General features: G+C 42.8%; 1 protein-coding gene across 1 annotated transcript; it reads right to left on the bottom strand.

Annotated features, from left to right (window-relative positions):
• Positions 1 to 1,615: 1,615 nt before the first annotated feature.
• On the bottom strand, positions 1,616 to 11,749 carry topbp1 (DNA topoisomerase II binding protein 1). The gene is given in 30 exon segments (XM_018700832.2): positions 1,616 to 1,850; positions 2,021 to 2,092; positions 2,094 to 2,183; positions 2,459 to 2,548; positions 2,670 to 2,798; positions 2,910 to 3,073; positions 3,505 to 3,601; positions 3,776 to 3,921; positions 4,059 to 4,143; positions 4,145 to 4,289; positions 4,417 to 4,618; positions 4,719 to 4,815; positions 4,979 to 5,137; positions 6,141 to 6,264; positions 6,359 to 6,474; positions 6,570 to 6,755; positions 6,863 to 7,179; positions 7,305 to 7,516; positions 7,669 to 7,841; positions 8,012 to 8,349; positions 8,450 to 8,694; positions 8,884 to 9,047; positions 9,163 to 9,329; positions 9,431 to 9,607; positions 9,879 to 10,072; positions 10,199 to 10,380; positions 10,493 to 10,636; positions 10,743 to 10,877; positions 10,983 to 11,076; positions 11,316 to 11,749. Coding segments are annotated over 29 exon segments (4,566 nt in total). The 5' UTR covers positions 11,070 to 11,076; positions 11,316 to 11,749; the 3' UTR covers positions 1,616 to 1,721.
• Positions 11,750 to 12,553: the final 804 nt, after the last annotated feature.

The raw sequence follows: 12,553 nt of genomic DNA, 5'->3' as shown, positions 1-12,553 counted from the left end.
GCGCTGAAATCCGCTGTCCCGCCAGGAAAACCTTTAAAGTTACCTCACAGGAGAGGAGGGTGAGGAATGAGGCGTCAGTGAAACACAACTCCTGGCCACCTGCCAGTCAGAAAAGTGGGAGATTAGCCCACCTCTAAGAGACACCTGTTGACTGGAAACAATTCAAACAGTGGACACAGAAACTAAATCCAACTGTGCCATGAGACCTGTGATTGATTTTTCACCTCTACAAAGCCTTTCTAGGCTCGTGTTTGTCTCTCAGGTGAAGCCTCCTGCTGCAGAAACACAGGGCTGACATTACAGCTGCAGGGTTTAAACTCTAGACAAAGATAGGCATGAGCATGATCCATCTTCAATGTTATATATATATATATATATATATATATATATATATATATATATATACTGTACAGGCTCAAAATGGACACATATTAGACCATTTGTGCTAAAGCTCAGTGGTTCTCAGCCTGAGGTTGGGGCCTATTCATGAGGTCACAAGATAAATCTAAGGGGTCAGAAGGTTAACAGGAGATGAAGACAATCAAATATTTTTTCTTCAACTGTTTTTCTCTTTTGTGAAGTGCTGTGTAGTTTGACCTCTTCAGGCCTTTAAATTATTCATCTGTAACAATCTGAACTTATTGCCATACATGCAGCACCTGACCACCTGTCCTGAGCAAACATTTCTTCATTTTAACAGACCTAAGGTAACTAAATAAATGATAGCACCGTTGGTGGTAAGGAGGAAAACTTAAATGTTCTTTTTGTGCAGACCTCTGTGTAACCTCACGCTGCTCCCTACTTTATTAGAGGCCACTGGAGCCTGAGTCATGTTTCCCCTGTCAGCACAGCTCTTCTTCCCATAATCCCACACCTCTCAAACAGCAGCTCAACCCTGAATCTGTCAGCTGGTCCATCTATTCTGAGGTTAAACCACTTATCCGTCCATATGGGAGGGAACAGGGGCCCTCTAGCCTCAGCTGGCACCCTGGTATGAAACAGCACATCGCTACACTAAGGGCCTTAACCAGCACTGGGTAAACAAAATCTGGTGTTTACAGTATGGGGAGATCAACAGCTGATACAGGAGGTTCAGAATCACTGGGTGGGGAAGAGCCTGTTTGCTTAACACAGGTTTGAGTTTAAAATGAATCTTATCAGCTCAGCTGCTAGATGACTTCTTAAAACACAAGAGCTCCTCTTATAGATCTAATGATCTAATGATATAGTTCTAATGAATACAGAGGCTGATTTTATTTTGAAAACCCATGATAATTCTATTCACTTTTTAAGACTGAAGAACTGAGGGAAATCAGCCCTAAGCATTGGCTGTCAATCACAATCTCAATAATAAGTACTAATCCTTTTTTTTTTCAGAAATAAGGAAATGAGTTGAGTTTCATTCAGTTGAGCTCATCTGTAATACTGTACAGGCTCGAGTCATAGTGATGATCTACTGCTCTCTACAGGTTGGAACACGTCATCGCAACCAATTACAAAACGTGACTCAACATTTTCTGCAGACCTTCATTGAGCCATCCATCACAGCTACAGTCTCACTGTGCATCGCAGCAGCAGCTGCAGTGCTCTTATATAAAAATGACAGAATGATAAAACCAGTGCTACATTCATTTTATTTTCATACATGAAATAAAAAAGTCTCATTTACAATCATCTTCACAGAGATGAAGACTGTGACGACAATATTTAGGATTTACATTTCAGTTCAAACGGCTCTTTTTCAGCCTGGAGGTGTCGGCTGCTGCTTTACGTTTACGTGACGGAGTGCCTGGAGTTTCTTCGGGGGGAGCCTCTGTCAGGTTATAGAGCTCAGTGGGTGGAGTTGGCTCCTTGAGGAAAGAAAAAAGTGCATTGTCAGTCCAAAAAAGACCATTTTAAGCATTTAATCTAGTACTGAACCTGACCTTGTTCCCTTCATCTAAGATTCACACCTAATATTTTGTTCTTCAAAAACAATATTATTCCAACCCAGTGATAATCTGTATGAAGAGCTGTCAACCTGCATGAGGTAGTCTGCGATGTACTCTGGCTTCAAGCAGGTGACTCCTTGGGAGGTGGCCTCTGATACATCCGACTCTGAAGTCTCCAGGCTTCAGCCGACTGAAGTCTGCAAACAGGTGAGTGGTTTCTTTGTATAAGGATGGGGAGGGGCTGGGCAGGACCTGAGGAAGAGTCACAGGTGAGAACTAGAGCGTTACCATTTTGCCAAAAGACCCCCAGTAAAGTCAACATTTGGTTGAAAATGAAACAAAAAAAGGTCCTCTTTTCAGTTTACAACTTTTGTGATGAACAGATTGTCTGCAGAGCTGCTGGTTTACATGCTGTCTAAAATCTTTCCTTTGATGAACAATTTGCCTCTGGCTGATTTGATAACTGCTGCACTGTATAAAGGACACATGATTTTAGATTTAGGACAACAAACAGAACAAGCACCAACCCTCGCTCCACCAGACTGCAGTAACCGCCTAAAGCCTGATTCTCTGTTCTGGTCGATGTTCAGCATGACTGTCCATCCACTGAAGGCACCCTGAAAAACACAGAGGCTCATTTAGCAGAAAGAAATGCTTCTTACTTAGTTTATTCAAAAGCTCAGGAAGTGCATAAGACAAGATCGTGACATGAACTGAGAATGAGCCCTGTAGTGTTACCCCGTGTTCAGAGCGTCCCTGTAGGGCTCTCCTCCAGCGCATGGCAGCCAATGCCAGTCTCCTCTGTTGGGAGGTGATGGAGGGCAATGCATCCAGGATGGAGCTACTGCCCCACTCATACTCCTCCTCCTGGAACAAAAATGCAGACATATGAACAAAAAATCTTAGATAGTTTATGAGGATGAGTGAAAACCAAAAAACATGGTTGTGTAGCTAAAGGAAAGACTGCTATTAGCCGACCTGGATGAAGCGACCCACAGATCGGCAGGCCTCCAGATACGAGCGGTGCAGGATCCATTTGCCAGCTGCCATCGCTGCCAGGTACTTCTCGTTGCGCAGAGGAGTCCCTACGATGATGTGGGAGCAGCTGGGGTCAAAAGACTGCTTGTCCAGGACTACACCACCTAATATATAGAGACAAATACATAGAGATAGAAACTGAAAACAAAGCTATACATAGGACATACTGTACCTTAACAGGAGTTGCAGCTACAAGATGAGAAACTACTCTAGAAATGTGAAGTTGTCTGTCAGATTCCCCACTGCACTACACAAAAACTGATCTGTCCCTTAGTATTTGTAAATGATGCATTTTTGGGAGAATATACTTGGTAAGATTCAATTATGATTCAACTTGTCGTGAGCAGTGAAAACCTGACTCATTTGATGATGCTGAGCTTCTGCTGGAGGAAATATTCCCAGAACCCAGAGGCAGATCCTCCTTTTTAGTCATCAGGGATTAGCTCATCTGACTTCAGGGCTGTGAGCTGTTGCTTTTTTTTTTACTGCAGCATGATGCAACACCGTGAGAGCCCTAATTAGGTGGGAGACTCACCAAGCTCCTCTATGAGGTGACTGTAATCAATGCGTTCCTGAGGGCTGAGGGAGGATAGCTGAAATCTGGGTGGCTGCTTTTCTTCCTCTTGTTCCTCCTGAGAGAAACACAACTATTTAGCACCAGTAGCTCAACTCAAATAAATGGTACATGGTGTACAAATCATATCCATTGCAGTTTAACAGGCAAAAAACAAATTTACACTCAAATCTTTGCTGAATGTTAATTTACATAAATGCATCAACTTGTTAACATAAATATGAATCCCTACCTGTGGCTCTGGTGCTACTGGGGGGTTGGCGAGAGGAAAGGCGATGCTGGGGGCTTTAGGAGTGAGGATGTCATTTTCCCTCTTTTTCAGTGATGGAGGAGTCATGACTTTCTGACCCATGTGCTGGTCAATGACATCACAAGCGGCTGAGAGAGGACAGAGTGATTACAGTCAAAGTCAAATTCTTGTTTATGTGGTTTAGTTATGTCCAAGTCTTTCACTTTGTGTAAAATTAAGTTATAACTGGGCTAAGTGTTGATGCAGCTGGCTCCTGATCTCTTACCCATCTCCACCAGCTCAGAGTCTGTCATGGAGTCCCTGAACGGGGGGCAGTTTTCTGCAGTGGGGGGAGCTGGTGGTACGAAGGTGCTCTGAATGCTGTGAGGGACTGCCAGGCCACTGTAAATTGTCAGCCAGCCTGGCCCTCTCCTCCCTGGCTGTAGGGTCATCCCAAACTATCTGCTCACTCTGGGATGGCTCTGTGTTTATGTCCATGACTGCTTCTCTGGAGACTCTGAAATCAGGACAAACAAGTGGCTGTTACAGCAGGAGTAAAGTCTTAACATGCATTGAAGATGGATGCCAAGCTGTAATGTTTGCTTTACTGTAGTGACTAACACAATACTACAAAGCTTCCCTACCTCAGAGCTTCTAGAGTACGTCTGCTACTGCTACGTCCAACTCGGCTCCCGTCAGGTGTGTGGGGCCCTGAATCGGCACCTCCAGACCCCATCCTGCTGAGTCTGACTGAGGTACGCCTCCCTGTCGTCAGCTTAGTGGCTGACATGATCTCCTGGAGCTGTCTATGCAAGTTCTCTCTCATCTCCAGAGTCTCTGAAATGTCTGTAAAAACATAATTAACCAAATCAGTCACAATGTTTATGTAAATCATTTAGTTGTGAAAGCTTTGTGGAATTAAATGAAGCTGAAGAAAAACACCTACCACTCCTTTCTGTAGTATCATTCATCTCCTCTGGATCCACACTTCCATCACTTATACGACGTGGGGTTGTAGCTTCCTCTGTGGTATTGTGCTCAGACTGAGGGACAGATAATTAAACAAATAAGTAGAAGGGAAACACATAACTTGTATAAGCATTCATTTCCATGAGAAATTCTATTCTACAGCAGCACAGAACAGTAACCAGCATCTCCCTGAATCTTGAACAAAACACAGACATGCACAGATATTTTGAGACCCACTTTGTTGTCCTTTGCCTCAGTGATGTCTTTGAGTTGTGTTCGTGTTAAAGGTGGAGATTTCTGAGAGCAGCTGGGCACCTGGCTCAGGTTTAGGCTCATCTTGGGGTTGTAGGTGAAAGGATACAGTGACTCTGGGACATGCCTCTGCTCCTCAGCACACTGCACAAACAGCAGCAGTTGACTGTTAGTGCATGCACAACATGTATCTGCACACAAATTTATTAGAGCTTTCACAAAGATTAATCGAATAAAACAACTATGAGGGGGAAAATATCTGAAACTCCCACCAGTCTCCAAAATTAGCATATCAAAGCTGTTGATGGGATGAAAATTATTTACCCCTAGTGAGCTGTGCTAAGTGAATACTGAATAGCAACAGGAGGCACAAAGTTGAACCCCAAATTAAAACAAGAGTATCTTAATATCACTTCATCTACCTGCTTACAGGACCAGTTTAGAGGAATCTATTGTCAGAAATGAAATATAATATTCATTATTACTTACTGGTTTTCACTAGTGTATAATCACCTGAAACTCAGAATCATTATATTTTGGAGTGTACAAACACTGGCTCTAGAGGAGGCCTTTGGTGTTTTTAAATTACCTAAAGGCCACTGTAGTTTTTCCCCACATGCTTGGAAAGGAAAGGGTGAGGGGACGGTTTTTCAGTTCAGCAGTTTGCAGCCTCACCACTAGATGACACTACATCCCACACTAGCCCTTTAAAGATATAATACATCCTAATATTTGATGAGGTTTGCATGGTGGCTCAGAAAGACAGGGCTTGAATCTTGGCCCTGACCCTTTCCTTTGTGATTTATGAGGGGTTTATTTATTCAGCAGTAATATAGTAAACTTAAGACTAAACTGCTCCTTAGTGGGTATATTAACTGGTCATGTTACAGAGTGGTGTCATGTTTGAGACATTTCTTGGCTTTTGCCCAAAGCATTGTGGGATAGACTTCAGCTCCCTCTAGACCTTTATTTAGAATAAATGGTTATAGAGAATGGTTGGACATATTTCTTCTTGATTAATTACCAAATCAAAAAGAACTGCTGTTGATCACCCAATAATTTTAGCATGAATACTAGGACACAGATGGTCAGTAAATGCCTCCCTGGGGGTTTGGGTTCTATTTATATCTGCTGGTGGGAAACGTACAGCCTGCAGCCAGTACTGAGAGACCACATGCAGTCCTCTCTCCTTCACTCCTCTGTATTCCCGGGTGTTGTCCCCCACACGTCCCTGGTAGATGTAGTGTGTCACTGTATCATCACAAGCCCACCTAAAAACAAGTCAAAGAAGAGATATATCTACTATTTGCATCTATATTCTCTAAAATAAGAAATAAGGGGAGTTTGCAAAAACCTGTTGAATACCTGAAGTCGGCTCCAAGCGAGGCAGCAATAGCATTTAGTTCACTCTGCATTTTGCTCAGCTTCTTTCCCACACAAATAACAACGCCTGTCAGGGGACCAGTTTCTTTTTCTGGAGCCTTTCATACAAAATTGGTCCAAAAATTAGCATAGTACAGAAAAATCCTTTCTTGTACTGTGTGCTAGTTTGACTTTTTATATCTATTTGGCTTACCTGCTTCTCAGTGGTTTTAATAAGCTGGGGGCTAGCTGAGACTGCTTGCATATCTGAGACTTGATTGCGGGTGCTATTAGCCAGAGCAACCTTCAGGTTCCTGTTGATGACATCAGTCAGTGGAGTCTCCACCCTCTCTCCTGGCTTGGATCTCCCACCTGGAGTCTCCAAAGCTCCAAGTGCATCCTAAGTATAGAAACAGTCCATCTATCAAATGTTGGTTCATATTTATTGCTTTACACTCAAGCAAAAGTCATAATTCTAGTTCTCTGTGGCCTTCAGTCAGTCCCAACCTTGACATTAAAAGAGGGCCTGAAGAGCTGGTCTCTGCTGAGGAAACGGGAGGGAGTGTCCAGCTGCAAGGAGGGCTCCTTTTGAAGGGGGTTTCTTCTTCCACCCTCCTGGTTTTGTTTGGGGGTGCTGATGTCTTCTTTGGGCTTCATCTCATCCAAAACAGAGCGAAACACTTTGCTCTGAAAGCGACCTAAATCCAGCGGGGTAACGGCCTTTCCGCTCTGCAGACCTAGCAAAGGGATCTCTGGAGACATCCGAGCTGGAGGAGGCATGGTCGGCTTCTGAGAACCACCGACAAAACTCTCTTCATCCCTCTCTGTGGAAGATGAAAATAGTAATTCTCAGAACACACTGTCTATCATTTTATACATTCAGTCCATGCAAATAAAACTAATTATGTGCTTTTCCAAATTACACAGAGCTACCAAAATAATTTCTTACCTGGTGAAGGTGGCAGGTCAACCAGGAATCGTTCCTCTTCTGCTCTCTGGCCAGTCCTGGCAGACTCTAGTATCCAGCGCATGGTGACAGCAGGAAGTCCCCATTTCTTTGCTGCCTGGTATTTTGTGCCTTCGGGGCTCTGCAATACCAGATGAGTGCTGGCCAGCATCCCTTTCTTCTGGTTGGCCAGGCGCACAAAGTAATCCTGAACACTGCAGGTGTGAGAGAAGATGTATATTTAGAGTTAGTGGGCAGGCCACATGAGGGTAAACAAATTGCAGCACAGAGAGTGCATTTATGACAGAACAGTGTTTACACCATGTAGATTAAAAGTAAAACCGCTTTTGTGTGTGGATAGTTGTACTTGGCTCCAAGGTGCTTGGCCAGCTCCACCAAAGACTCTCTCTCTGCTCCAGTGAACTGACTGACAGAGAGAACGCAATCCTTGAGAGGTAAACGTCCATCCAACACAGGAACAGGGGTGAACAAAGGGTTGGAGGAAAGCGGCAGAACACACTCCTTCTCCACACACATGGCCTGAAAATTAACAAGAGCAACACATAACTGTTAGCTATTACAAAGTACTCCCAGGGCACACAGAACTGATTATTTTTATCAGTTGAGCAATTCAATCAAAAGTGCCTCATTGTTCTGCCTACACTGGTCAAAAAAAATTAACATAAAAATAAACATTATTACAATCTTACCAGCCAGGTATCAGTGACCACCTCATCCACTGTGGCCTCCACTGAACAGCCCAACAGTGGCACCACGGCGTAGTCAGCCACAACCCGTGTACGACCCATCAGCACCCTGCCTCCGTGTTCTGTCACCAGCTGAGAGAGCTGGGTTTCTGCCTCAGTGCCAAAGCCCACAAGAAGGAAACATTTCCCGACAAAAAGCCCTGCCTCGCTGGCCTCCTGCAGGGTTGAGTCCTGCTCTAGTCCTCTGGTCTGGTTTGGTGCCCAGGGTTCAGGCAGAGCCTCTGCAACTGTACTCACTGACCTCCTGCTGTTGCTCTCTGTTGCTGGTGGTGGCATGTCAACTGGAGGAAAAATGATCAATAAGATATAACCAACAAACTTCACTTAATGGTGTATAATTACACGTAACAACCAATAAACCCCTCAGTAACAGATACACACCTACTGTTGGGTCATCATCCACGTACTGTGAAAGCAGATCCTCTTCTGCTCTCTTTTGCCGGGGAGTGCTAGGACTGGCCGCAGGGGGACCAAGTGAGGGTCTGGAGGGGGAAGTATGACGGGCCGACACAGAAACAGAGGCCACAGCTGGGGGCGGACAGTCAGGGTGGAAGTAGCCTGATTCTGGGAGTAAACTGCCTTTGGTGAAACTGTCCAGCAGCCACTGCACTGTCACTACATGGGGCCTGGGGAAGCAAAAACACAGATGTAACATCAGTAACATCTCAGATATCTAGTTATCATGTTGCAAACCAAATGTTCCACAAAGACACCTAAATGGAACTTCAGTCAGTGTAGGCTATACTTATATCTATATCAAGTCATAACTGAGGAGGAAATAAATATTATCAAGAGTAGTATTCTGTAGTTCAGACCTATGAGTCACTTTAAAGACAAAGTTCTTGAGGTCCGGATCCAGCTCTCCCATGACCACATGTGTGAGCTCCTCGCTGGGCTGGTTGAAGCGCAGACCTCCTGCAGCGTTCACAAGACGCCGCAGCTTCTCCAGTTTCTTCCCTGGGAGGCCACACAGATATAGCTGCAGGACATTTAACATGTTAAATACAGCCTCAGATTTATCATTCATTCAGTCAATCAAGAAATTTCCACGTCAAGATTGGAGAGTAGGGTGTGAAAAGGAACATTTTACTCACCTTGCAGCCATCCAGTATATCATCAGCTGGACAGGTGGTGAGGTCCAGGCTATCTATAGGGTCTGGAGCCTCCAGGCGGCTGATGGTGCCATTGGTGAGGGCTGTGTCATTTATTGTCATGCTAGCATTGACAGAGATGTGGCTCAAGCCCAACAGAGATGGACCCTCTAGAATAAAAGAAAATAAATCAAATACAAATCAGAAACATTAGCAGAATATTCTCAAATATAGTAAACAACAAACAAGAACCCATCTATCCATGACTCACCCTCCTTCTTGCTGGTGCCTGTAGGGGTAGATGTGTGCGGTCGAGTGGTCTTCGATGCATTGCGCTCCACAGTGTACCTGCTCTCATCCTGACAAAAGCCCTTCTCTATGCTGTCAAACAGCCAGTGCAAAGACACACAATACACGTTCCACTTCCGAGCACACTCGTACTTCTGACCTGCAACCGAATACAAATACTCAGAATCAAACTGATATCACTGATATCACAGCTAGAATGATTTTAAATTTTTTTGTGTGTGATAAGTTAATATCTGTCAAGAGGTTTTATAAAATTATTACCAGCAGAACTATTTATTTTACTTATTTTTCAATTTAATAAATACTAACTATGCAAACTAAAATTTCTAGATTTCTCTCAGGAGCTGACTCTTACAAAAGTTTTTAATCTGAAAAACATGGCCATTGTGCTTAAACTACTGGTGTTTTACCTGTTGGTTCACTAACGATGAGGTGTGTACACTCATTCATTTTGAGCTGACCAGTGTAGTTGGCTCCATGCTGCTCACAGAGCCGCTGCACTTCTTTGCGCTCTGTGCTAGAGAGGCCAGTCACACACACAGTACAGCCACGCAACACAGGACACAGATAGTCTTCAATGGGTAGATCTGTATACCTGAAAAGACTGAAAGGAAGGTAGAAAGAAGACTCATTTTTAAAAATACATTTTTCATATTTCAATGGCCATAATGTAATTTCACAGCTATGGACACAATATATGGATAAAAAAATAATAGTTTTCCATGTGTACCTGTCCTGAGATTTCTCCCAGCAGGCTTTGACCCATGTGGGTAGCAGGATGGGTTTACCCAGGCTGGCAGCCACCAGGTATTTCTTGCTGCCAACCTCTCCTGCTATCAGGTGCGTGACGGATACATTTAGGTCAAGATAGACCCGTCCCCCCATGAGTTGCACCAGGTCCATCACCTCTGCCTGTAGAAAGAGTCAGACCTTCAGACACATGGGATGCTTTAGAAGACACTTTGTTGACTTCATCAGCAGCCCCAAAAGAGCTACAGTCTACTATCAGCTGCAGTGAGCTAACCCGTGTTGCTTTCTCCAGGCTGGTGCAAGAAATAGTGACGTCAGCCATGGCCATGTTATAGACGGGCTTCTCTGCTTTGGGGACACAACGCTGCTGCTGCAGGCAGTACAATACCACCAGTGGACTCACGACTCGGCAGCCAAGCTACACGACAAATAACAAAGTGAGAAAGAGAGGAGTTAATTTCCATTATAGCGTTTCAGTAATTCCTGTGAAATTCCGGATCTAGGTTTTGATGAAGCAGTTAGACCTTCTTGCAGTGCAGAAAGGCTGGAGAGGTGAAGCTGCTGAACACAAAAAGAGACTTGTCCTTATGGTCCATCTGTAAAACTGCATCCTCATCGACAGTCTTCAAGTGTTTCTCAGACTGCAGCTCCAAAATGGCCTGTATACAAACAAATGACAAATATTATCATCAACTGCAAACAAAGAGACAGTAAGGCGATGGCAAAACAAGTAAACGACAACAGAGCCATATTGTGGGGGTTACCTCATAAGCCTTGACAGCATATTCTGTTTTTTGTCCTTTACTTTCCACAAACTTCACAATGAAGCCTTCCTTGTCTCCTTTGGACATGGTTATCCTGCAGAAATACCAGTGTAAAGACCTTTATTATAGTGACACTGGCTGACCTTAGCAGTAGCCTCTGGATTGACAACAATGATCTTCTCTCTTTGTAAAGCTGCATTTTACATTTCAGCTAGCAAATAAGAAACTGTCTATACACTGGGACAGCGTTATACAAATACTATTAACCAACTACTAGTTAACAGTAAAACAGTCCTTAACGTTAACATTAGCTAAAGGATGATGGGTACTTACCTCCTCTTGGTGGACTGACAATAAATGTATGTAAATGTAAGTCTATACTCTAATCAGACCAAACTTAACTAGGCATGGGAGACTATCTTAAAGTTACTATAGCTTCTCAACAAGAAACTCATCGAAATACAACATCTAACACTGCTGTCAGTTTTAGACAGAACCTGCGCTAACCTCTTTGACAGGAACCATGTAACCGGTTAGCTAACATTCAAACAAGCAGATACAAATTAGCGTTAACGTTAATTATGCTTTTAAAACATTAGGTTTCACATTGTCATAAACGGACGGTTACTAGTCTCCACTGTACTGACGAAATTAATTAATTATTTAAACAATTTAATGATGATAGTTTAGCAAACTTGAAAAGCACTCTTTGTTGATATTATTCGCGCCTTTGGCGTAATTTCCGGTGTTCACCTCTAATCCGATCGTAAGGACTCGGACCCCAGAGTGAAAAGGTTCCGCAGCACACAGCACAACAAAACTTTCCATATACCAGTAATATAATGAAAATTCACCAGAACTAAAGAAACATAAGTATACTGTTGTGGAATTTTCTGTATGATGCTGTCAATGAATAAAGGAAAAATAATATTCCCACAGAAATCAAGAGCCTAGAAAACCTACTGTTTGAAGAATAATTTTGCAAATAATTGATTGTGATAGTGATCCCTTTAACCAGAAATCTTACTGGTAGCATTTATATGAGAGAACAGATGCCACAGAAAAATACAAAATATTTGTATAACAGCATAACTGACTCTGCAAGTTTATCATACGTTCAGTGTTTTTTTTTTAGTGTATACATTTCTAAACTATCTTTCAAATGTGTCTACTTCATATGAAAGATTATTTACAAGATCATCCATGCAACCCATTATTTTCTTTCTTGAAGTTAAACCCCTTGTAAACGCAATTTTTATTTTCAGTAGCCTGCAGGTTCAATTCAGTGAAGTCTGTGAGCAAATTCTATGTCGAGTTGAAAGACTATAACCAAGATACTGGGTCATGACTCCAAATTATGTTCAAACACTAAAAATATCCCTAAAGCTGTTCATTTATTAAGTTCACTATTGTCTGAAGACCTTGTCTGTACTGTCAGGAATAAAATTAAAATACTTCTAAGTATTCTACGTACTTCTAAGGATTTATTCGATTTTAGTAGTAAAAATGTATATTTACTGAGTTGCTAAAATGCTAAAATTCAGTAAAACCTTAAACTTAATAGAAAAAAT

The sequence above is a fragment of the Lates calcarifer genome, linkage group LG24, assembly GCF_001640805.2.
Source record: "Lates calcarifer isolate ASB-BC8 linkage group LG24, TLL_Latcal_v3, whole genome shotgun sequence".
Classification (NCBI taxonomy): Eukaryota; Metazoa; Chordata; class Actinopteri; family Centropomidae; genus Lates; species Lates calcarifer.
The sequence above is the reverse complement of the archived record's forward strand: the minus strand, read 5'-3'. Positions and strand labels throughout refer to the sequence as shown.